The sequence below is a fragment of the Anomaloglossus baeobatrachus genome, chromosome 6, assembly GCF_048569485.1.
Source record: "Anomaloglossus baeobatrachus isolate aAnoBae1 chromosome 6, aAnoBae1.hap1, whole genome shotgun sequence".
NCBI classification, from domain to species: Eukaryota; Metazoa; Chordata; class Amphibia; order Anura; family Aromobatidae; genus Anomaloglossus; species Anomaloglossus baeobatrachus.
This window is the reverse complement of record NC_134358.1, coordinates 13,601,382-13,627,571: the sequence shown is the minus strand read 5'-3', so window position 1 is coordinate 13,627,571 and position 26,190 is coordinate 13,601,382. Positions and strand designations below refer to the sequence as shown.

The window sequence follows — 26,190 nt, the reverse complement described above, 5'->3', positions numbered from 1 at the left end:
AGACCTCAGAACCCACCGATACCCAATATATCATATATCATAGGAGGAAGAGCCAAATACTGGAGACCCCAGAGCCAACCATGGAGCCCACAGCTACCCAGGTCATTATAGGGGGGCGAGAGCCAAATACTGGAGACCCCAGAGCCCACCGATACCCAACATATCATAGGGAGCGAGAGCCAAATACTGGAGACCCCAGAGCCCACCGATACCCAACATATCATAGGGAGCGAGAGCCAAATACTGGAGACCCCAGAGCCAACCATGGAGCCCACAGCTACACAGGTCATCATAGGGGGGCGAGAGCCAAATACTGGAGACCCCAGAGCCCACCGATACCCAACATATCATATATCATAGGAGGAAGAGCCAAATACTAGAGACCCCAGAGCCAACCATGGAGCCCACAGCTACCCAGGTCATCATAGAGGGCAAGAGCCAAATACTGGAGACCCCAGAGCCCACCCATACCCAACATATCATAGGGAGCAAGAGCCAAATACTGGAGACCCCAGAGCCAACCATGGAGCCCACAGCTACCCAGGTCATCATAGGGGGGGCGAGAGCCAAATACTGGAGACCCCAGAGCCCACCCATACCCAACATATCATATATCATAGGGGGCAAGAGCCATATACTGGAGACCCCAGAGCCAACCATGGAGCCCACAGCTACCCAGGTCATTATAGGGGGTCAAGAGCCAAATACTGGAGACCCCAGAGCCCACCGATACCCAACATATCATAGGGGGGTGAGAGCCAAAACTGGAGACCCCAGAGCCGAACCATGGAGCCCACAGCTACCTAGGTCATCATAGGGGGGCGAGAGCCAAAACTGGAGACCCCAGAGCCCACCGATACCCAACATATCATAGGGGGGCGAGAGCCAAAACTGGAGACCCCAGAGCCGAACCATGGAGCCCACAGCTACCCAGGTCATCATAGGGGGGCAAGAGCCAAATACTGGAGACCCCAGAGCCCAATCATACCCAACATATCATAGGGAGCGAGAGCGAAATACTGGAGACCCCAGAGCCAACCATGGAGCCCACAGCTACCCAGGTCATCATAGAGGGCAAGAGCCAAATACTGGAGACCCCAGAGTCCACTCATACCCAACATATCATAGGGAGCGAGAGCGAAATACTGGAGACCCCAGAGCCAACCATGGAGCCCACAGCTACCCAGGTCATCATAGAGGGCAAGAGCCAAATACTGGAGACCCCAGAGTCCACTCATACCCAACATATCATAGGGAGCGAGAGCGAAATACTGGAGACCCCAGAGCCAACCATGGAGCCCACAGCTACCCAGGTCCATCATAGAGGGCAAGAGCCAAATACTGGAGACCCAGAGTCCACTCATACCCAACATATCATAGGGGGCAACAATGGGACATATGAGAATTACCGCAGACAAGAAAAGGAATAAATTGTCGTCAAACAAAAAGGAGAAGATCCAGCCCGAAAACCCATATAATGCAGATTATACCAACTGTGACCAGGGAGGAGGAAACACACCTGGTCCTACAGAGAACGATTATCACATGTCCCTATTATGGAGGCTATGTACGGTATTATCACATTATATGGCAGTATAATGTGTACTCTGTAGGGTTATTATCACCTATATGGCAGTATAATGTGTACTCTGTACGGTATTATCGCATATATGGCAGTATAATGTGTACTCTGTAGGGGTATTATCACATATATGGCAGTATTATGTGAGCTCTGTACAGTATTATCACATATATGGCAGCATTATTTGTACTCTGTACGGTATTATCACATATATGGCAGTATAATGTGTGCGCTGTACGGTATTATCACATATATGGCAGTATTATGTGGACTCTGTACCGTATTATCGCATATATGGCAGTTTTTTGTGGACTCTGTACGGTATTATCGCATATATGACAGTATAATGTGTGCGTTGTACAGTATTATCACATATATGGCAGTAATATGTGGACTCTGTACAGTATTATCACATATATGGCAGTATTATGTGAGCTCTGTACGGTATTATCACATATATGGCAGTATTATGTGTGCGCTGTACAATATTATCACATATATGGCAGTATAATGTGTACTCTGTACGGTATTTTCACATATGGCAGTATTATGTGGACTCTGTACCGTACTATCGCATATATGACAGTATAATGTGTGCGTTGTACGGTATTATCACATATATGGCAGTATTATGTGGACTCTGTACACTATTATCACATATATGGCAGTATTATGTGAGCTCTCTACGGTATTATCACATATATGGCAGTATTATGTGTGGCTGCTGTACAATATTATCACATATATCGCAGTATAATGTGTACTCTGTACGGTATTTTCACATATATGGCAGTATTATGTGGACTCTGTACGGTATTATCACATATATGGCAGTATTATGTGGACTCTGTACCGTACTATCGCATATATGACAGTAAATGTGTGCATTGTATGGTATTATCACATATATGGCAGTATTATGTGGACTCTGTACACTATTATCACATATATGGCAGGATTATGTGAGCTCTCTACGGTATTATCACATATATGGCAGTATTATGTGGACTTTTGTACGGTATTACCACATATATGGCAGTATAATGTGTGCGTTGTACGGTATTATCACATATATGGCAGTATTATGTGAGCTCTGTCCGGTATTATCACATTTATGGCAGTATTATGTCAGCTCTGTACGGTATTATCACATATATGGCAGTATTATCTGGACTCTGTACAGTATTATCACATATATGGCAGTATAATGTGTGCGCTATACGGTATTATCACATATATGGCAGTATAATGTGTACTTTGTACGGTATTACCACATATATGGCAGTATTATGTGGACTCTGTACGGTATTATCACATATATGGCAGTATTATGTGGACTCTGTACGGTATTATCACATATATGGCAATATTATGTGGACTCTGTACAGTATTATCACATATATGGCAGTATTATGTGGACTCTGTATGGTATTATCACATATAGGGCAGTATTATGTGGACTCTGTACGGTAATATCCCATATATGGCAGTATTATGTGGACTCTGTACGGTATTATCACATATATGGCAGTATTATGTGGACTCTGTACGGTATTATCACAAATTTGGCAGTATTATGTGGACTCTGTACCGTATTATCGCATATATGGCAGTTTTTTGTGGACTCTGTACGGTATTATCACATATATGACAGTATAATGTGTGCGTTGTACGGTATTATCACATATATGACAGTATAATGTGTGCGTTGTACGGTATTATCACATATATGGCAGTATTATGTGGACTCTGTACAGTATTATCACATATATGGCAGTATTATGTGAGCTCTGTACGGTATTATCACATATATGGCAGTATTATGTGGACTCTGTATGGTATTACCACATATATGGCAGTATAATGTGTGCGTTGTACGGTATTATTACATATATGGCAGTATTATGTGAGCTCTGTCCGGTATTATCACATTTATGGCAGTATTATGTGAGCTCTGTACAGTATGATCACATGTATGGCAGTATAATGTGTTGCGCTGTACAGTATTATCACATATATGGCAGTATAATGTGTACTCTCGTACAGTATTACCACATATAGGGCAGTATTATGTGGACTCTGTACAGTATTATCACATATGGCAGTATTATGTGGACTCTGTACGCTATTATCACATATATGGCAGTATTATGTGGACTCTGTACAGTATTATCACATATATGGCAGTATTATGTGAGCTCTGTACAGTATTATCACATATATGGCAGTATAATGTGTACTCTGTCTGTACAGTATTACCTACATATAGGGCAGTATTATGTGGACTCTGTACAGTATTATCACATATGGCAGTATTATGTGAGCTCTGTACGGTATTATCACATATATGCAGTATTATGTGGACTCTGTATGGTATTACCACATATAAGGCTGTATAATGTGTGCGTTTGTACGGTATATTACATATATGGCAGTATTATGTGAGCTCTGTCCGGTATTATCACATTTATGGCAGTATTATGTGAGCTCTGTACAGTATGATCACATGTATGGCAGTATAATGTGTGCGCTGTACAGTATTATCACTATATGGCAGTATAATGTGTACTCTGTACAGTATTACCACATATAGGGCAGTATTATGTGGACTCTGTACAGTATTATCACATATGGCAGTATTATGTGGACTCTGTACGCTATTATCACATATATGGCAGTATTATGTGGACTCTGTACAGTATTATCACATATATGGCAGTATTATGTGAGCTCTGTACAGTATTATCACATATATGGCAGTATAATGTGTACTCTGTCTGTACAGTATTACCACATATAGGGCAGTTATTATGTGGACTCTGTACAGTATTATCACATATGGCAGTATTATGTGGACTCTGTACGCTATTATCACATATATGGCAGTATTATGTGGACTCTGTACAGTATTATCACATATATGGCAGTATTATGTGGACTCTGTATGGTATTATCACATATCGGGCAGTATTATGTGGACTCTGTATGGCTCTGGATGGGATGAGGCGCTGGGATGGGATGGGGCACTGGATGTGATGAGGCTCTGGATGGGATGAGGCGCTGGATGTGATGAGGCTCTGGATGGGATGAGGCTCTGGATGGGATTGAGGCGCTGGATGGGATGAGGCGCTGGATGTGATGAGGCGCTGGATGCGATGAGGCGCTGGATGGGATGAGGCACTGGATTGATGAGGCGCTGGGATGGGATGAGAGCGCTGGATGGGATGAGGCACTGGATATGATGAGGCACTGGTGTGATGAGGTGCTGGATGTGATGAGGCGCTGGATGTGATGAGGCTCTTGGATTTAATGAGGCACTGGATATAATGAGGCGCTGGATGTGATGAGGCTCTGGATGTGATGAGGCTCTGGATGTGATGAGGCGCTGGATGTGATCAGGCGCTGGATATAATGAGGCGCTGGATGTGATGAGGGCGCTGGATGTGATGAGGCGCTGGATGTGATCAGGCGCTGGATGTGATCAGGCGCTGGATATAATAGGCGCTGGATATAATGAGGCGCTGGATGTGATGAGGCGCTGGATATAATGAGGCGCTGGATGTGATGAGGCACTGGATGTGATGAGGCGCTGGATGTGATGAGGCGCTGGATTGTTGATGAGGCGCTGGATATAATGAGGCGCTGGATATAATGAGGCACTGGATGTTGATTGAGGCGCTGGATGGGATGAGGCGCTGGATGGGATGAGGCTCTGGATGTGATGAGGCGCTGATGTGATGAGGCGCTAGATGTGATGAGGCTCTGGATGTGATGAGGCGCTGGATGTGATGAGGCGCTGGATGTGATGAGGCGCTGGATGTGATGAGGCGCTGGATGTGATGAGCGCTTGATGTGATGAGGCGCTGGATGTGATGAGGCACTAGAAGTGATGAGGCTCTGGATGTGATGAGGCGCTGGATGTGATGAGGCGCTGGATGTGATGAGGCGCTAGATGTGATGAGGCGCTAGATGTGATGAGGCCGCTGCATGTGATGAGGCACTGGATGTGATGAGGAGGACTAGATGTGATGAGGCGCTGGATGTGATCAGGTGCTGGATATTATGAGGCGCTGGATGTGATGAGGCGCTGGATGTGATGAGGCATCTGGATGTGATGAGGCGCTGGATATAATGAGGCACTAGATGTGATGAGGCGCTTGATGTGATGAGGCGCTGGATGTGATGAGGCACTAGATGTGATGAGGCTCTGGATGTGATGAGGCGCTGGATGTGATGAGGCACTAGATGTGATGAGGCGCTGGATGTGATGAGGCGCTGGATGTGATGAGGCACTGGATGTTATGAGGCGCTAAGATGTGATGAGGCGCTGGATATCATGAGGCACTGGATATAATGAGGCACTAGAATGTGATGAGGCCACTGGATGTGATGAGGCGCTGGATATCATGAGGCACTGGATATAATGAGGCACTAGATGTGATGAGGCGCTGGATGTGATGAGGCGCTGGATATCATGAGGCACTGGATCTAATGAGGCACTAGATGTGATGAGGCGCTGGATGTGATGAGGCACTAGATGTGATGAGGAGCGCTGGATATCATGAGGCACTGGATATAATGAGGGCACTAGATGTGATGAAGGCACTGGATGGGATGAGGCGCTGGATATAATGAGGCTCTGGATGTGATGAGGCGCTGGATGTGATGAGGCGCTGGATGGAATGAGGCGCTGGATATAATTGAGGCTCTGGATGTGATGAGGCGCTAGATGTGATGAGGCGCTGGATGGGATGAAGCGCTGGATGGGATGAGGCCTGGATGTGATGAGGCGCTGGATGGGATGAAGCGCTGGATGTGATGAGGCGCTAGATGTGATGAGGCGCTGGATATAATGAGGCTCTGGACGTGATGAGGTGCTGGATGTGATGAGGCACTAGATGTGATGAGGCACTGGGATGTGATGAGGCGCTGGATGGGATGAGGCTCTGGATGTGATGAGGCGCTGGATGGGATGAGGCGCTGGATGTGATGAGGCGCTGGATATAATGAGGCGCTGGATATAATAAGGCGCTGGATGTGATGAGGCACTAGATGTGATGAGGCGCTGGATATAATGAGGTATAATGAGGCTCTGGATGTGATGAGGCACTAGATGTGATGAGGCACTGGATGTGATGAGGTGCTGGATGTGATGAGGCGCTGGATGGGATGAGGCTCTGGATGTGATGAGGTGCTGGATGGGATGAGGCGCTGGATGGGATGAGGCGCTGGATGGGATGAGGCTCTGGATGGGATGAGGCGCTGGATGGAATGAGGCGCTGGATATAATGAGGCGCTGGATGTGATGAGGCGCTGGATGTGATGAGGCGCTGGATGTGATGAGGCACTGGATATAATGAGGCGCTGGATGTGATGAGGCTCTGGATGGGATGAGGCGCTGGATGTGATGAGGCTCTGGATGTGATGAGGCGCTGGATGTGATGAGGCACTGGATGTGATGAGGCTCTGGATGTCATGAGGCGCTGGATGTGATGAGCTCTGGATGTGATGAGGCACTAGATGTGATGAGGCTCTGGATGTGATGAGGCGCTGGATACAATGAGGCGCTGGATGTGATGAGGCGCTGGATGTGATGAGGCGCTGGATGTGATGAGGCACTAGATGTGATGAGGCGCTGTATGTGATGAGGCGCTGGATGTGATGAGGCACTGGATATAATGAGGCGCTGGATGTGATGAGGCACTAGATGTGATGAGGCTCTGGATGTGATGAGGCGCTGGATGTGATGAGGCACTAGATGTGATGAGGCACTGGATGTGATGAGGCGCTGGATGGGATGAGGCTCTGGATGTGATGAGGCGCTGGATGTGATGAGGCACTAGATGTGATGAGGCGCTGGATGTGATGAGGCACTAGATGTGATGAGGCACTGGATGTGATGAGGCGCTGGATGGAATGAGGCGCTGGATGTGATGAGGCGCTGGATGTGATGAGGCGCTGGATGTGATGAGGCACTGGATATAATGAGGCGCTGGATGTGATGAGGTACTAGATGTGATGAGGCGCTGGATGTGATGAGGCACTGGATGGGATGAAGCGCTGGATGTGATGAGGCGCTAGATGTGATGAGGCGCTGGATATAATGAGGCTCTGGATGTGATGAGGCGCTGGATGTGATGAGGCGCTGGATGGAATGAGGCGCTGGATATAATGAGGCTCTGGATGTGATGAGGCGCTAGATGTGATGAGGCGCTGGATGGAATGAGGCGCTGGATGTGATGAGGCGCTGGATGTGATGAGGCGCTGGATGTGATGAGGCGCTGGATATCATGAGGCACTGGATCTAATGAGGCACTAGATGTGATGAGGCGCTGGATGTGATGAGGCACTAGATGTGATGAGGCGCTGGATATCATGAGGCACTGGATATAATGAGGCACTAGATGTGATGAGGCACTGGATGGGATGAGGCGCTGGATATAATGAGGCTCTGGATGTGATGAGGCGCTGGATGTGATGAGGCGCTGGATGGAATGAGGCGCTGGATATAATGAGGCTCTGGATGTGATGAGGCGCTAGATGTGATGAGGCGCTGGATGGGATGAAGCGCTGGATGGGATGAGGCGCTGGATGTGATGAGGCGCTGGATGGGATGAAGCGCTGGATGTGATGAGGCGCTAGATGTGATGAGGCGCTGGATATAATGAGGCTCTGGATGTGATGAGGTGCTGGATGTGATGAGGCACTAGATGTGATGAGGCACTGGATGTGATGAGGCGCTGGATGGGATGAGGCTCTGGATGTGATGAGGCGCTGGATGGGATGAGGCGCTGGATGTGATGAGGCGCTGGATATAATGAGGCGCTGGATATAATAAGGCGCTGGATGTGATGAGGCACTAGATGTGATGAGGCGCTGGATATAATGAGGCTCTGGATGTGATGAGGCACTGGATATAATGAGGCTCTGGATGTGATGAGGCACTAGATGTGATGAGGCACTGGATGTGATGAGGCGCTGGATGGGATGAGGCTCTGGATGTGATGAGGTGCTGGATGGGATGAGGCGCTGGATGGGATGAGGCTCTGGATGGGATGAGGCGCTGGATGGAATGAGGCGCTGGATATAATGAGGCGCTGGATGTGATGAGGCGCTGGATGTGATGAGGCGCTGGATGTGATGAGGCACTGGATATAATGAGGCGCTGGATGTGATGAGGCTCTGGATGGGATGAGGCGCTGGATGTGATGAGGCTCTGGATGTGATGAGGCGCTGGATGTGATGAGGCACTGGATGTGATGAGGCTCTGGATGTCATGAGGCGCTGGATGTGATGAGGCTCTGGATGTGATGAGGCACTAGATGTGATGAGGCTCTGGATGTGATGAGGCGCTGGATACAATGAGGCGCTGGATGTGATGAGGCGCTGGATGTGATGAGGCGCTGGATGTGATGAGGCACTAGATGTGATGAGGCGCTGTATGTGATGAGGCGCTGGATGTGATGAGGCACTGGATATAATGAGGCGCTGGATGTGATGAGGCACTAGATGTGATGAGGCTCTGGATCTGATGAGGCGCTGGATGTGATGAGGCACTAGATGTGATGAGGCACTGGATGTGATGAGGCGCTGGATGGGATGAGGCTCTGGATGTGATGAGGCGCTGGATGTGATGAGGCACTAGATGTGATGAGGCGCTGGATGTGATGAGGCACTAGATGTGATGAGGCACTGGATGTGATGAGGCGCTGGATGGAATGAGGCGCTGGATGTGATGAGGCGCTGGATGTGATGAGGCGCTGGATGTGATGAGGCACTGGATATAATGAGGCGCTGGATGTGATGAGGTACTAGATGTGATGAGGCGCTGGATGTGATGAGGCACTGGATATAATGAGGCGCTGGATGTGATGAGGCATTGGATATAATGAGGCGCTGGATGTGATGAGGCGCTGGATGGGATGAGGCGCTGGATGTGATGAGGCTCTGGATGTGATGAGGCGCTGGATGTGATGAGGCTCTGGATGTGATGAGGCGCTGGATGGGATGAGGCACTAGATGTGATGAGGCTCTGGATTTAATGAGGCGCTGGATATAATGAGGCGATGGATATAATGAGGCGATGGATATAATGAGGCGCTGGATATAATGAGGCGCTGGATGTGATGAGGCGCTGGATGTGATGAGGCGCTGGATATAATGAGGCGATGGATATAATGAGGCGCTGGATATAATGAGGCGCTGGATATAATGAGGAGCTGGATATAATGAGGGGCTGGATATGATGAGGTGCTGGATATAATGAGGCGCTAGATGTGATGAGGCGCTGGATGTGATGAGGCGCTGGATGTGTGACGCCCTGGATGTGATGAGGCGCTGGATGTGATGAGGCACTAGATGTGATGAGGTGCTGGATGTGATGAGGCGCTGGATGTGATGAGGCACTGGATATAATGAGGCGCTGGATGTGATGAGGCACTAGATGTGATGAGGCGCTGGATGTGATGAGGCGCTGGATATAATGAGGCGCTGGATATAATGAGGCGCTGGATGTGATGAGGCGCTGGATGAGGCGCTGGATATGATGAGGCGCTGGATATAATGAGGCGCTAGATGTGATGAGGCGCTGGATATAATGAGGCGCTGGATGTGATGAGGCGCTGGATGAGGCGCTGGATGTGATGAGGCGCTGATGAGGCGCTGGATGGGATGAGGCTCTGGATGTGATGAGGCGCTGGATATAATGAGGCGCTAGATGTGATGAGGCGCTGGATGTGATGAGGCGCTGGATGTGATGAGGCACTGGATATAATGAGGCGCTGGATGTGATGAGGCGCTGGATGTGATGAGGCGCTGGATATAATGAGGCTCTGGATGTGATGAGGCGCTGGATGGGATGAGGCGCTGGATGTGATGAGGCTCTGGATGTGATGAGGCGCTGGATGTGATGAGGCTCTGGATGTGATGAGGCGCTGGATGTGATGAGGCGCTGGATGTGATGAGGCTCTGGATGTGATGAGGCTCTGGATGTGATGAGGCGATGGATGTGATGAGGCGCTGGATGTGATGAGGCACTGGATATAATGAGGCGCTGGATGTGATGAGGCGCTGGATGTGATGAGGCGCTGGATATAATGAGGCTCTGGATGTGATGAGGCGCTGGATGGGATGAGGCGCTGGATGTGATGAGGCTCTGGATGTGATGAGGCGCTGGATGTGATGAGGCTCTGGATGTGATGAGGCGCTGGATGTGATGAGGCGCTGGATGTGATGAGGCTCTGGATGTGATGAGGCTCTGGATGTGATGAGGCGATGGATGTGATGAGGCGCTGGATGTGATGAGGCGCTGGATGTGATGAGGCGCTGGATGTGATGAGGCTCTGGATGTGATGAGGCGCTGGATGTGATGAGGCGCTGGATGTGATGAGGCTCTGGATGTGATGAGGCTCTGGATGTGATGAGGCGATGGATGTGATGAGGCGATGGATGTGATGAGGCGCTGGATGTGATGAGGCGCTGGATATAATGAGGCTCTGGATGTGATGAGGCGCTGGATGGGATGAGGCGCTGGATGTGATGAGGCTCTGGATGTGATGAGGCGCTGGATGTGATGAGGCTCTGGATGTGATGAGGCGCTGGATGTGATGAGGCGCTGGATGTGATGAGGCTCTGGATGTGATGAGGCTCTGGATGTGATGAGGCGCTGGATGTGATGAGGCTCTGGATGTGATGAGGCTCTGGATGTGATGAGGCGATGGATGTGATGAGGCGCTGGATGTGATGAGGCGCTGGATGTGATGAGGCTCTGGATGTGATGAGGCGCTGGATGTGATGAGGCTCTGGATGTGATGAGGCTCTGGATGTGATGAGGCGATGGATGTGATGAGGCGCTGGATGTGATGAGGCGCTGGATGTGATGAGGCGCTGGATATGATTACATAGTTACTTAGGTTGAAAAAAGACCTAGGTCCATGTAGTTCACCTTCCTCCACCAGTTCTACATTTTGTCATTAAGTCATTTATAACCGGCAATGTTTTGCACTGAGGAATCCTCCGCCCTGATATAAAGCTGTTATAGTATCTGCCATTACTCCCTCTTGTGGTCGCATTCCACAGTCTTCTCTAACTGTAAAGAACCCTTTCCTATTTAGGTTTCGGAATCGCTTTTCTTCCACTCGCAGTGAGTGCCCCTGGTCCTTAGTACTGTCTTTGGAAGAAATAAGTCCTGCGCCGTTCTTTATATTGACCACACATGTATTTATACATAGAAATGAGATCTCCTCTGAGACGTCTTTTTTCTAAGCTAAACATATCTAACTTTTTCAACCTGTCATCATACGGGCGGCCTCCATTACTCATCATACGGGCGGCCTCCATTCCTCATCATACGGGCGGCCTCCATTCCTCATCATACGGGCAGCCTCCATTACTCATCATACGGGCGGCCTCCATTCCTCATCATACGGGCAGCCTCCATTACTCATCATACGGGCGGCCTCCATTACTCATCATACGGGCAGCCTCCATTACTCATCATACGGGCGGCCTCCATTCCTCATCATACGGGCGGCCTCCATTACTCATCATACGGGCGGCCTCCATTACTCATCATACGGGCGGCCTCCATTTCTCATCATACGGGCGGCCTCCATTACTCATCATACGGGCGGCCTCCATTCCTCGTCATACGGGCGGCCTCCATTCCTCATCATACGGGCGGCCTCCATTACTCATCATACGGGCGGCCTCCATTACTCATCATACGGGCGGCCTCCATTACTCATCATACGGGCGGCCTCCATTACTTATCATACGGGCGGCCTCCATTCCTTGTAATAGTCTAGTTGCCGCCTTTGAACTGACTCTAACTTCTGAATGTCCTTTTTAAAATGTGGAGCCCAAAACTGGATCCCGTATTCCAGATGTGGCCTTACAAGTGATTTATAGAGGGGTAACAATACGCTGGGATCGCGGGATCTAATCTCTCTTTTTATACACCCTAGAATCTTGTTTGCTTTAGCAGCTGCTGCCTGACATTGATGCTGCTGCTCAGCTTATTTGTGATGAGAATCCCCCGCTCCTTCTCCTGTTCTGTAGTCCCGAGCTTATTTCCATTTAATGTATACGCAGCTATAGGATTTCTCCGTCCTAGGTGCATTACTTTACATTTATCAACATTAAATCTCATTTGCCAAGTATCTGCCCATTCTGACATCTTATCCAGATCTTTTTGTAATATTATACTATCAAGGTCAGTTTTTAATATCCTACATAGTTTGGTGTCATCAGCAAAGACTGACACTTTACTATCATTCCCATCCACAAGGTCATTAATAAAGAGAGTAAAAAGAATCGGTCCAAGTACAGATCCCTGCGGCACCCACTGCTCCCAGTACAGATCCCTGCGGCCCCACTGCCCCCAGTACAGATCCCTGCGGTCCTCACTGCTCCCAGTACAGATCCCTGCGGCCCCCACTGCTCCCAGTACAGATCCCTGCGGCCCCCACTGCTCCCAGTACAGATCCCTGCGGCCCCCACTGCTCCCAGTACAGATCCCTGCGGTCCCCACTGCTCCCAGTACAGATCCCTGCGGCCCCCACTGCTCCCAGTACAGATCCCTGTGGTCCCCACTGCTCCCAGTACAGATCCCTGCGGTCCTCACTGCTCCCAGTACAAATCCCTGCGGTCCCCACTGCTCCCAGTACAGATCCCTGCGGTCCCCACTGCTCCCAGTACAGATCCCTGCGGCCCCCACTGCTCCCAGTACAGATCCCTGCGGTCCCCACTGCTCCCAGTACAGATCCCTGCGGCCCCCACTGCCCCCGGTACAGATCCCTGCGGTCCCCACTGCTCCCAGTACAGATCCCTGCGGCCCCCACTGCTCCCAGTACAGATCCCTGCGGCCCCCACTGCTCCCAGTACAGATCCCTGCGGCCCCCACTGCTCCCAGTACAGATCCCTGCGGCCCCCACTGCTCCCAGTACAGATCCCTGCGGCCCCCACTGCTCCCAGTACAGATCCCTGCGGCCCCCACTGCTCCCAGTACAGATCCCTGCGGCCCCCACTGCTCCCAGTACAGATCCCTGCGGCCCCCACTGCTCCCAGTACAGATCCCTGCGGCCCCCACTGCTCCCAGTACAGATCCCTGCGGCACCCCACTGCTCCCAGTACAGATCCCTGCGGCCCCCACTGCTCCCAGCACAGATCCCTGCGGCCCCCACTGCTCCCAGTACAGATCCCTGCGGCCCCCACTGCTCCCAGTACAGATCCCTGCGGCCCCCACTGCTCTCAGTACAGATCCCTGCGGTCCCCACTGCCCCCAGTACAGATCCATGCGGTCCCCACTGCTCCCAGTACAGATCCCTGCGGCCCCCACTGCTCCCAGTACAGATCCCTGCGGCCCCCACTGCTCCCAGTACAGATCCCTGCGGCCCCCACTGCCCCCAGTACAGATCCCTGCGGTCCCCACTGCTCCCAGTACAGATCCCTGCGGCCCCCACTGCTCCCAGTACAGATCCCTGCGGCCCCCACTGCTCCCAGTACAGATCCCTGCGGCCCCCACTGCTCCCAGTACAGATCCCTGCGGCCCCCACTGCCCCCAGTACAGATCCCTGCGGCCCCCACTGCTGACTATGGCCCATTTAGAGAATGTAGCATTTATGACTACTCTTTGTTTCCTCTTTTAGCCAATTCCTTACCCAGTTGCATATTGTGTCCCCCAGTCCTTGCTTCTGGAGCTTTAGTATAAGGCTATTATGTGGTACAGTATCAAATGCCTTTTCAAAGTCCAAATAAATCACATCAGCTGCATTCCCAATATCCAGGTCTGCACTGACCCCCTCATAGAACCCAACAGGTTAGTTAGACACGACTTATCTTTCACGAATCCATGCTGATGAGGCACTAGATGTGATGAGGCGCTGGATGGGATGAGGCTCTGGATGTGATAAGGCTCTAGATGTGCTGAGGCGCTGGATGGTATGAGGCGCTTGATGGGATGAGGCGCTGGATGGGATGAGGCGCTGGATATAATGAGGCGCTGGATGGGATGAGGCGCTGGATATAATGAGGCGCTGGATGGGATGAGGCGCTGGATGGGATGAGACACTGGATATAATGAGGTACTGGATATAATGAGGCGCTGGATATAATGAGGCACTGGATATAAAGAGGCGCTGGATGTGATGAGGCGTTGGATGGAATGAGGCGCTGGATATGATGAGGCTCTGGATGTGATGAGGCACTGGATGTGATGAGGCGCTGGATGTGATAAGGCTCTAGATGGGATGAGGCGCTGGATGATGGGATGAGGCGCTGATGGGATGAGGCGCTGGATGTGATGAGGCGCTGGATGGGATGAGGCGCTGGATGGGATGAGGCTCTGGATGTGATGAGGCGCTGGATGTGATGAGGCGCTGGATGGGATGTGGCGCTGGATGGGATGAGGCGCTGGATGGGATGAGGCGCTGGATGTGATGAGGCGCTGGATGTGATGAGGCGCTGGATGGGATGAGGCACTGGATGTGATGAGGCGCTGGATGTGATGAGGCTCTAGATGTGATGAGGCGCTGGATGGGATGAGGCGCTGGATGGGATGAGGCTCTGGATGGGATGAGGCTCTAGATGTGATGAGGCGCTGGATGTGATGAGGCTCTAGATGTGATGAGGCGCTGGATGGGATGAGGCGCAGGATGGCATGAGGCTCTGGATGGGATGAGGCGCTGGATATGAGGCACTGGATATAATGAGGCGCTGGATGTGATGAGGCGCTGGATGGGATGAGGCGCTGGATGGGATGAGGCTCTGGATGTGATAAGGCTCTAGATGTGCTGAGGCGCTGGATGGGATGAGGCGCTGGATGGGATGAGGCGCTGGATGGGATGAGGCGCTGGATATAATGAGGCGCTGGATGGGATGAGGCGCTGGATATAATGAGGCGCTGGATGGGATGAGGCGCTGGATGGGATGAGACACTGGATATAATGAGGTACTGGATATAATGAGGCGCTGGATATAATGAGGCACTGGATATAAAGAGGCGCTGGATGTGATGAGGCGCTGGATGTGATGAGGCGTTGGATGGAATGAGGCGCTGGATATGATGAGGCTCTGGATGTGATGAGGCGCTGGATGTGATGAGGCGCTGGATGTGATAAGGCTCTAGATGTGATGAGGCGCTGGATGGGATGAGGCGCTGGATGATGGGATGAGGCGCTGATGGGATGAGGCGCTGGATGTGATGAGGCGCTGGATGGGATGAGGCGCTGGATGGGATGAGGCTCTGGATGTGATGAGGCGCTGGATGTGATGAGGCTCTAGATGTGAAGAGGCGCTGGATGGGATGAGGCGCTGGATGGGATGAGGCTCTGGATGGGATGAGGCTCTAGATGTGATGAGGCGCTGGATGTGATGAGGCTCTAGATGTGATGAGGCGCTGGATGTGATGAGGCTCTAGATGTGATGAGGCGCTGGATGTGATGAGGCGCTGGATATAATGAGGCGCTGGATGGGATGAGGCTCTGGATGGGATGAGGCTCTAGATGTGATGAGGCGCTGGATGGGATGAGGCACTGGATGGGATGAGGCGCTGGATGTGATGAGGCGCTGGATATAATGAGGCACTGGATATAATGAGGCGCTGGATGTGCTGAGGCGCTGGATGGGATGAGGCGCTGGATGGGATGAGGCGCTGGATGGGATGAGGCGCTGGATATAATGAGGCGCTTGATGGGATGAGGCGCTGGATATAATGAGGCACTGGATATAATGAGGCACTGGATGTGATGAGGCGCTGGATATAATGAGGCGCTGGATGGGATGAGGCGCTGGATATAATGAGGCACTGGATATAATGAGGCACTGGCTATAATGAGGCGCTGGATGTGATGAGGCGCTGGATATAATGAGGCGCTGGATATAATGAGGCGCTGGATGGGATGAGGCACTGGATGTGATGAGGCACTGGATGTGATGAGGCTCTGGATGGGATGAGGCTCTGGATGTGATGAGGCACTGGCTATAATGAGGCGCTGGATGTGATGAGGGTCTGGATGTGATGAGGCTCTGGATGGGATGAGGCGCTGGATGTGATGAGGGTCTGGATGGGATGAGGCGCTGGGATGAGGCACTGGATGTGATGAGGCGCTGGATGGGATGAGGCGCTGGATGTGATGAGTCTTTGGATGTGATGAGGCGCTGGATGTGATGAGGCGCTGGATGTGATGAGGCGCTGGATGGGATGAGTCGCTGGATGGGATGAGTCGCTGGATGGGATGAGGCGCTGGATGTGATGAGGCGCTGGATGTGATGAGGCGCTGGATGTGATGAGGCTCTGGATGGGATGAGGCACTGGATGGGATGAGGCGCTGGATGGGATGAGGCTCTGGATGGGATGAGGCGCTGGATGTGATGAGGCGCTGGATGTGATGAGGCGCTGGATGTGATGAGGCTCTGGATATAATGAGGCTCTGGATGTGATGAGGCGCTGGATGTGATGAGGCGCTGGATGTGATGAGGCTCTGGATGTGATGAGGCGCTGGATGTGATGAGGCGCTGGATGTGATGGGGCGCTGGATGTGATGAGGCTCTGGATGTGATGAGGCGCTGGATGTGATGAGGCGCTGGATGTGATGAGGCGATGGATGTGATGAGGCTCTGGATGGGATGAGGCGCTGGATGGGATGAGGCGCTGGATGTGATGAGGCGCTGGATGTGATGAGGCTCTGGATGTCATGAGGCGCTGGATGTGTTGAGGCTCTGGATATAATGAGGCTCTGGATGTGATGAGGCGCTGGATGTGATGAGGCGCTGGATGGGATGAGGCGCTGGATATAATGAGGCTCTGGATGTGATGAGGCGCTGGATGTGATGAGGCGCTGGATGGGATGAGGCGCTGGATGTGATGAGGCGCTGGATGTGATGAGGCGCTGGATGTGATGAGGCTCTGGATGTGATGAGGCTCTGGATGTGATGAGGCGCTGGATGTGATGAGGCGCTGGATGTGATGAGGCTCTGGATGTGATGAGGCGCTGGATGTGATGAGGCGCTGGATGTGATGAGGCGCTGGATGTGATGAGGCGCTGGATGGGATGAGGCGCTGGATGTGATGAGGCGCTGGATGTGATGAGGCGCTGGATGTGATGAGGCTCTGGATGTGATGAGGCGCTGGATGTGATGAGGCGCTGGATGTGATGAGGCGCTGGATGTGATGAGGCTCTGGATGTGATGAGGCGCTGGATGTGATGAGGCTCTGGATGTGATGAGGCGCTGGATGTGATGAGGCGCTGGATGTGATGAGGCGCTGGATGTGATGAGGCGCTGGATATAATGAGGCGCTGGATGGGATGAGGCTCTGGATGGGATGAGGCTCTAGATGTGATGAGGCGCTGGATATAATGAGGCTCTGGATGTGATGAGGCGCTGGATGGGATGAGGCGCTGGATGGGATGAGGCGCTGGATGTGATGAGGCTCTGGATGTGATGAGGCGCTGGATGTGATGAGGCGCTGGATGTGATGAGGCGATGGATGTGATGAGGCTCTGGATGGGATGAGGCGCTGGATGTGATGAGGCGCTGGATGTGATGAGGCTCTGGATGTCATGAGGCGCTGGATGTGAGGCGCTGGATGTGTTGAGGCTCTGGATATAATGAGGCTCTGGATGTGATGAGGCGCTGGATGTGATGAGGCGCTGGATGGGATGAGGCGCTGGATATAATGAGGCTCTGGATGTGATGAGGCGCTGGATGTGATGAGGCGCTGGATGGGATGAGGCGCTGGATGTGATGAGGCGCTGGATATGATGAGGCTCTGGATGTGATGAGGCTCTGGATGTGATGAGGCGCTGGATGTGATGAGGCGCTGGATGTGATGAGGCTCTGGATGTGATGAGGCGCTGGATGTGATGAGGCGCTGGATGTGATGAGGCACTGGATGTGATGAAGCTCTGGATATAATGAGGCTCTGGATGTGATGAGGCGCTGGATGTGATGAGGCGCTTGATGGGATGAGGCGCTGGATATAATGAGGCTCTGGATGTGATGAGGCGCTGGATGTGATGAGGCGCTGGATGGGATGAGGCGCTGGATGTGATGAGGCGCTGGATGTGATGAGGCGCTGGATGTGATGAGGCGCTGGATGTGATGAGGCTCTGGATGTGATGAGGCGCTGGATGTGATGAGGCGCTGGATGTGATGAGGCGCTGGATGTGATGAGGCTCTGGATGTGATGAGGCGCTGGATGTGATGAGGCTCTGGATGTGATGAGGCGCTGGATGTGATGAGGCGCTGGATGTGATGAGGCGCTGGATGTGATGAGGCTCTGGATATAATGAGGCTCTGGATGTGATGAGGCGCTGGATGTGATGAGGCGCTGGATGGGATGAGGCGCTGGATGTGATGAGGCTCTGGATGTGATGAGGCGCTGGATGTGATGAGGCGCTGGATGTGATGAGGCTCTGGATATAATGAGGCTCTGGATGTGATGAGGCGCTGGATGTGATGAGGCGCTGGATGGGATGAGGCGCTGGATGTGATGAGGCTCTGGATGTGATGAGGCGCTGGATGTGATGAGGCGCTGGATGTGATGAGGCTCTGGATATAATGAGGCTCTGGATGTGATGAGGCGCTGGATGTGATGAGGCGCTGGATGGGATGAGGCGCTGGATATAATGAGGCTCTGGATGTGATGAGGCGCTGGATGTGATGATGCGCTGGATGGGATGAGGCGCTGGATGTGATGAGGCGCTGGATGGGATGAGGCGCTGGATGGGATGAGGCGCTGGATGGGATGAGGCGCTGGATGTGATGAGGCGCTGGGATGAGGCGCTGGATATGATGAGGCGCTGGATGTGATGAGGCGCTGGATGTGATGAGGCGCTGGATGTGATGAGGCTCTAGATGTGATGAGGCGCTGGATGTGATGAGGCGCTGGATATAATGAGGCGCTGGATGTGATGAGGCGCTGGATGTGATGAGGCGCTGGGATGAGGCGCTGGATGTGATGAGGCGCTGGATGTGATGAGACGCTGGATGGGATGAGGCTCTGGATGGGATGAGGCTCTGGATGTGATGAGGCGCTGGATGGGATGAGGCGCTGGATGGGATGAGGCGCTGGATGTGATGAGGCGCTGGATGTGATGAGGTGCTGGATGGGATGAGGCGCTGGATGGGATGAGGCGCTGGATGTGATGAGGCGCTGGATGTGATGAGGCGCTGGATGGGATGAGGCTCTGGATGGGATGAGGCTCTGGATGGGATGAGGCGCTGGATGGGATGAGGCGCTGGATGTGATGAGGCTCTAGATGTGATGAGGCGCTGGATGTGATGAGGCGCTGGATGTGATGAGGCGCTGGATATAATGAGGCGCTGGATGTGATGAGGCGCTGGATGTGATGAGGCGCTGGGATGAGGCGCTGGATGTGATGAGGCGCTGGATGTGATGAGGCGCTGGATGTGAGGAGGCGCTGGATGGGATGAGGCTCTGGATGTGATGAGGCGCTGGATGGGATGAGGCGCTGGATGTGATGAGGCGCTGGATGTGATGAGGCGCTGGATGGGATGAGGCGCTGGATGGGATGAGGCGCTGGATGGGATGAGGCGCTGGATGGGATGAGGCTCTAGATGTGATGAGGCGCTGGATGTGATGAGGCGCTGGATATAATGAGGCGCTGGATGTGATGAGGCGCTGGATGTGATGAGGCGCTGGGATGAGGCGCTGGATGTGATGAGGCGCTGGATGTGATGAGGCGCTGGATGTGAGGAGGCGCTGGATGGGATGAGGCTCTGGATGGGATGAGGCGCTGGATGTGATGAGGTGCTGGATGGGATGAGGCGCTGGATGTGATGAGGCGCTGGATGTGATGAGGCGCTGGATGTGATGAGGCGCTGGATGGGATGAGGCGCTGGATGTGATGAGGCACTGGATGTGATGAGGCTCTGGATGTGATGAGGCGCTGGATGTGATGAGGCACTGGATGTGATGAGGCTCTGGATGTGATGAGGCACTGGATGTGATGAGGTACTGGATGTGATGAGGCTCTGGATGTGATGAGGCGCTGGATGGGATGAGGCGCTGGATGGGATGAGGCGCTGGATGTGATGAGGCGCTGGATGTGATGAGGCACTGGATGTGATGAGGCTCTGGATGTGATGAGGCGCTGGATGTGATGTGGCGCTGGATGGGATGAGGCGCTGGATGTGATGTGGCGCTGGATGGGATGAGGCGCTGGATGTGATGAGGCGCTGGATGGGATGAGGCGCTGGATGTGATGAGGCGCTGGATGTGATGTGGCGCTGGATGGGATGAGGCTCTGGATGTGATGAGGCGCTGGATGTGATGTGGCGCTGGATGTGATGAGGCGCTGGATGTGATGAGGCGCTGGATGTGATGTGGCGCTGGATGGCATGAGGCGCTGGATGGGATGAGGCACTGGATGGGATGAGGCGCTGGATGGGATGAGGCGCTGGATGGGATGTGGCGCTGGATGGGATGAGGCGCTGGATGTGATGAGGCACTGGATGTGATGAGGCGCTGGATGTGATGAGGCACTGGATGTGATGAGGCTCTGGATGTGATGAGGCGCTGGATGTGATGAGGCGCTGGATGGGATGAGGCGCTGGATGGGATGAGGCGCTGGATGTGATGAGGCTCTGGATGTGATGAGGCGCTGGATGTGATGAGGCTCTGGATGGGATGAGGCGCTGGATGGGATGAGGCGCTGGATGTGATGAGGCGCTGGATGGGATGAGGCGCTGGATGTGATGAGGCTCTGGATGTGATGAGGCGCTGGATGTGATGAGGCTCTGGATGTGATGAGGCGCTGGATGGGATGAGGCGCTGGATGGGATGAGGCGCTGGATGTGATGAGGCTCTGGATAGGATGAGGCGCTGGATGTGATGAGGCTCTGGATGTGATGAGGCGCTGGATGGGATGAGGCGCTGGATGTGATGAGGCGCTGGATGGGATGAGGCGCTGGATGGGATGAGGCGCTGGATGGGATGAGGCGCTGGATGGGATGAGGCGCTGGATGGGATGAGGCTCTGGATGTGATGAGGCGCTGGATGGGATGAGGCGCTGGATGGGATGAGGCGCTGGATGTGATGAGGCGCTGGATGTGATGAGGCTCTGGATGTGATGAGGCGCTGGATGTGATGAGGCGCTGGATGTGATGAGGCTCTGGATGTGATGAGGCGCTGGATGGGATGAGGCTCTGGATGTGATGAGGCTCTGGATGTGATGAGGCTCTGGATGGGATGAGGCGCTGGATGGGATGAGGCGCTGGATGGGATGAGGCGCTGGATGGGATGAGGCGCTGGATGTGATGAGGCTCTGGATGTGATGAGGCTCTGGATGTGATGAGGCGCTGGATGTGATGAGGCGCTGGATGGGATGAGGCGCTGGATGGGATGAGGCGCTGGATGGGATGAGGCGCTGGATGGGATGAGGCGCTGGATGGGATGAGGCGCTGGATGGGATGTGGCGCTGGATGTGATGAGGCTCTGGATGTGATGAGGCTCTGGATGTGATGAGGCGCTGGATGTGATGAGGCGTTGGATGGGATGAGGCTCTGGATGTGATGAGGCGCTGGATGTGATGAGGCGCTGGATGTGATGAGGCTCTGGATGGGATGAGGCGCTGGATGTGATGAGGCTCTGGATGGGATGAGGCGCTGGATGTGATGAGGCGCTGGATGTGATGAGGCGCTGGATGGGATGAGGCGCTGGATGGGATGAGGCGCTGGATGGGATGAGGCTCTGGATGTGATGAGGCGCTGGATGGGATGAGGCGCTGGATGGGATGAGGCGCTGGATGGGATGAGGCGCTGGATGGGATGAGGCGCTGGATGGGATGAGGCTCTGGATGTGATGAGGCTCTGGATGTGATGAGGCGCTGGATGTGATGAGGCTCTGGATGGGATGAGGCGCTGGATGGGATGAGGCGCTGGATGGGATGAGGCGCTGGATGGGATGAGGCGCTGGATGGGATGAGGCGCTGGATGGGATGAGGCTCTGGATGTGATGAGGCTCTGGATGTGATGAGGCTCTGGATGGGATGAGGCGCTGGATGTGATGAGGCTCTGGATGGGATGAGGCGCTGGATGTGATGAGGCTCTGGATGTGATGAGGCGCTGGATGTGATGAGGCGCTGGATGGGATGAGGCGCTGGATGGGATGAGGCGCTGGATGGGATGAGGCGCTGGATGGGATGAGGCGCTGGATGGGATGAGGCGCTGGATGGGATGAGGCTCTGGATGTGATGAGGCTCTGGATGGGATGAGGCGCTGGATGGGATGAGGCGCTGGATGGGATGAGGCGCTGGATGGGATGAGGCTCTGGATGTGATGAGGCTCTGGATGTGATGAGGCTCTGGATGGGATGAGGCGCTGGATGTGATGAGGCTCTGGATGTGATGAGGCGCTGGATGTGATGAGGCTCTGGATGTGATGAGGCGCTGGATGTGATGAGGCTCTGGATGTGATGAGGCGCTGGATGTGATGAGGCGCTGGATGGGATGAGGCGCTGGATGGGATGAGGCGCTGGATGGGATGAGGCGCTGGATGGGATGAGGCGCTGGATGGGATGAGGCGCTGGATGGGATGAGGCGCTGGATGGGATGAGGCTCTGGATGTGATGAGGCTCTGGATGTGATGAGGCTCTGGATGTGATGAGGCGCTGGATGGGATGAGGCGCTGGATGGGATGAGGCGCTGGATGTGATGAGGCGCTGGATGGGATGAGGCGCTGGATGTGATGAGGCGCTGGATGGGATGAGGCGCTGGATGGGATGAGGCGCTGGATGGGATGAGGCTCTGGATGTGATGAGGCTCTGGATGTGATGAGGCTCTGGATGTGATGAGGCTCTGGATGTGATGAGGCGCTGGATGTGATGAGGCGCTGGATGGGATGAGGCGCTGGATGGGATGAGGCGCTGGATGTGATGAGGCTCTGGATGTGATGAGGCTCTGGATGGGATGTGGCGCTGGATGTGAGGAGGCGCTGGATGGGATGAGGCGCTGGATGGGATGAGGCGCTGGATGGGATGAGGCTCTGGATGTGATGAGGCTCTGGATGTGATGAGGCTCTGGATGTGATGAGGCTCTGGATGTGATGAGGCGCTGGATGTGATGAGGCGCTGGATGTGAGGAGGCGCTGGATGGGATGAGGCGCTGGATGTGATGAGGCTCTGGATGTGATGAGGCTCTGGATGGGATGAGGCTCTGGATGTGATGAGGCGCTGGATGGGATGAGGCGCTGGATGGGATGAGGCGCTGGATGTGATGAGGCGCTGGATGGGATGAGGCGCTGGATGGGATGAGGCGCTGGATGGGATGAGGCGCTGGATGGGATGAGGCGCTGGATGGGATGAGGCGCTGGATGGGATGAGGCGCTGGATGGGATGAGGCTCTGGATGGGATGAGGCGCTGGATGTGATGAGGCGCTGGATGGGATGAGGCGCTGGATGGGATGAGGCGCTGGATGGGATGAGGCTCTGGATGGGATGAGGCGCTGGATGGGATGAGGCGCTGGATGGGATGAGGCGCTGGATGGGATGAGGCGCTGGATGGGATGAGGCGCTGGATGGGATGAGGCGCTGGATGGGATGAGGCGCTGGATGGGATGAGGCTCTGGATGGGATGAGGCTTTGGATATAATGAGGCGCTGGATGGGATGAGGCTCTGGATGGGATGAGGCACGGGTTCGGCTGAGCTCCGGTTCGCCGTGTTTCCCTCTCTCGCGCTCCGGGTCTCCGCTGTGGACACGCCTCTTGGGATCCGCCCATTCTTCTGTGTTTCTTTTTGTCCCCGTTATCTTTATTCTGGCCACGCCTTCCTTCCCCGATTCTCCTTATGTACCATGATCCCGCCCACTACACAGTGACTCCACCCACTTTAAGTTTCTTATCTTTTCACTATTTCCGTTTCTCGTTCTGCTCCGCCCAGTTTGCTCCGCCTCCTCCTTTATCCCCTCCCTCTGCTCCTTAACCACGCCCCATCGTCCTGAGCTCCAGGAAGCGGCGACGGTTCCGTCACTAAGAGCTCCGGGGCCTCGCACGTCTTCTCCTCCGGGGCCCGGCACCGCTTCTGCTCCTGGGGCCCCGCACGTCCTCTGCTCCGGGGGCCCCGCACGTCCTCTGCTCCTGGGGCCCCGCACGTCCTCTGCTCCGGGGGCCCCGCACGTCCTCTGCTCCGGGGGCCCCACACATCCAGAGCTCCGGGGGCCCCGCACATCCTCTGCTCCGGGGGCCCCACACATCCAGAGCTCCGGGGGCCCCGCACATCCAGAGCTCCGGGGGCCCCACACATCCAGAGCTCCGGGGGCCCGGCTCCGCTTCTGCTCCGGGGGCCCCGCACATCCAGAGCTCCGGGGGCCCCGCACATCTTCTGCTCCGGGGGCCCCGCACATCTTCTGCTCCGGGGGCCCCGCACATCCTCTGCTCCGGGGCCCCGCACATCCAGAGCTCCGGGGGCCCCGCACATCCAGAGCTCCGGGGGCCCCGCACGTCCTCTGCTCCGGGGGCCCCGCACATCCAGAGCTCCGGGGGCCCCGCACATCCAGAGCTCCGGGGGCCCCGCACATCCAGAGCTCCGGGGGCCCCGCACATCCAGAGCTCCGGGGGCCCCGCACATCCAGAGCTCCGGGGGCCCCGCACATCCAGAGCTCCGGGGGCCCCGCACATCCAGAGCTCCGGGGGCCCCGCACATCTTCTGCTCCGGGGGCCCCGCACATCCTCTGCTCCGGGGCCCCGCACATCCAGAGCTCCGGGGGCCCCGCACATCCAGAGCTCCGGGGGCCCCGCACGTCCTCTGCTCCGGGGGCCCCGCACATCCAGAGCTCCGGGGGCCCCGCACATCCAGAGCTCCGGGGGCCCCGCACATCCAGAGCTCCGGGGGCCCCGCACATCCAGAGCTCCGGGGGCCCCGCACATCCAGAGCTCCGGGGGCCCCGCACATCCAGAGCTCCGGGGGCCCCGCACATCCAGAGCTCCGGGGGCCCCGCACATCTTCTGCTCCGGGGGCCCCGCACATCCTCTGCTCCGGGGCCCCGCACATCCAGAGCTCCGGGGGCCCTGCACATCCAGAGCTCCGGGGGCCCCGCACGTCCTCTGCTCCGGGGGCCCCGCACGTCCTCTGCTCCGGGGGCCCACACATCCTCTGCTCCGGGGGCCCCGCACGTCCTCTGCTCCAGGGGCCCCACAAATCTTCTCCTCCGGGGGCCCCGCACGTCCTCTGCTCCGGGGGCCCCGCACGTCCTCTGCTCCGGGGGCCCCACACATCTTCTGCTCCTGGGGCCCTGCTCGTGATAGATGGAGAGCTGCACTGTACAGGGGCCCCTGAGTGCGGGGGACACGCGGGGTCGGGGCAGGTAGGAGGGTCCGCGGTGTCCGGAGCCGCCATGGCGGAGCACCTGGAGCTGCTGGCGGAGATGCCGGCCGTTAGCCGGATGAGCAGCCAGGAGCGGCTGAAGCAAGCGCAGAAGAGACGAGCTCAGCAGCTGAGGAAGTGGGCGCAGGGCGAAAAGGGGGCGCCGGGCAAGAAGAGCCGCCGAGTGGGGGGCAAGGACGGGCGCAGAGTGATGTTCCCCCAAAATGTCACCTTCCTGGAGGCCGCAGCCCGCAACGACGCCGAGGAAGGTGAGAGGCAGCGCCGCCA

At 54.7% G+C, this 26,190-nt stretch overlaps 2 protein-coding genes across 2 annotated transcripts in view; both read left to right on the top strand.

The window, feature by feature from the left end:
• Window positions 1-1,040: 1,040 nt before the first annotated feature.
• Window positions 1,041-25,841, top strand: LOC142243781 (uncharacterized). The gene is made up of 2 exons (XM_075315981.1): window positions 1,041-1,200; window positions 24,481-25,841. The coding sequence occupies exons 1-2, from the start codon at window positions 1,041-1,043 to the stop codon at window positions 25,839-25,841; spliced, it is 1,521 nt and encodes a 506-aa protein (XP_075172096.1).
• The window catches only part of PPP1R16A (protein phosphatase 1 regulatory subunit 16A), a 29,437-nt gene continuing 29,084 nt past the window's right edge, over window positions 25,838-26,190 (top strand). Inside the window, exon 1 of the mRNA XM_075352773.1 lies at window positions 25,838-26,171. Coding sequence (XP_075208888.1) covers window positions 25,934-26,171 — 238 coding nt within the window. The 5' untranslated portion in view covers window positions 25,838-25,933. The remainder of the gene's footprint in view (window positions 26,172-26,190) is intronic.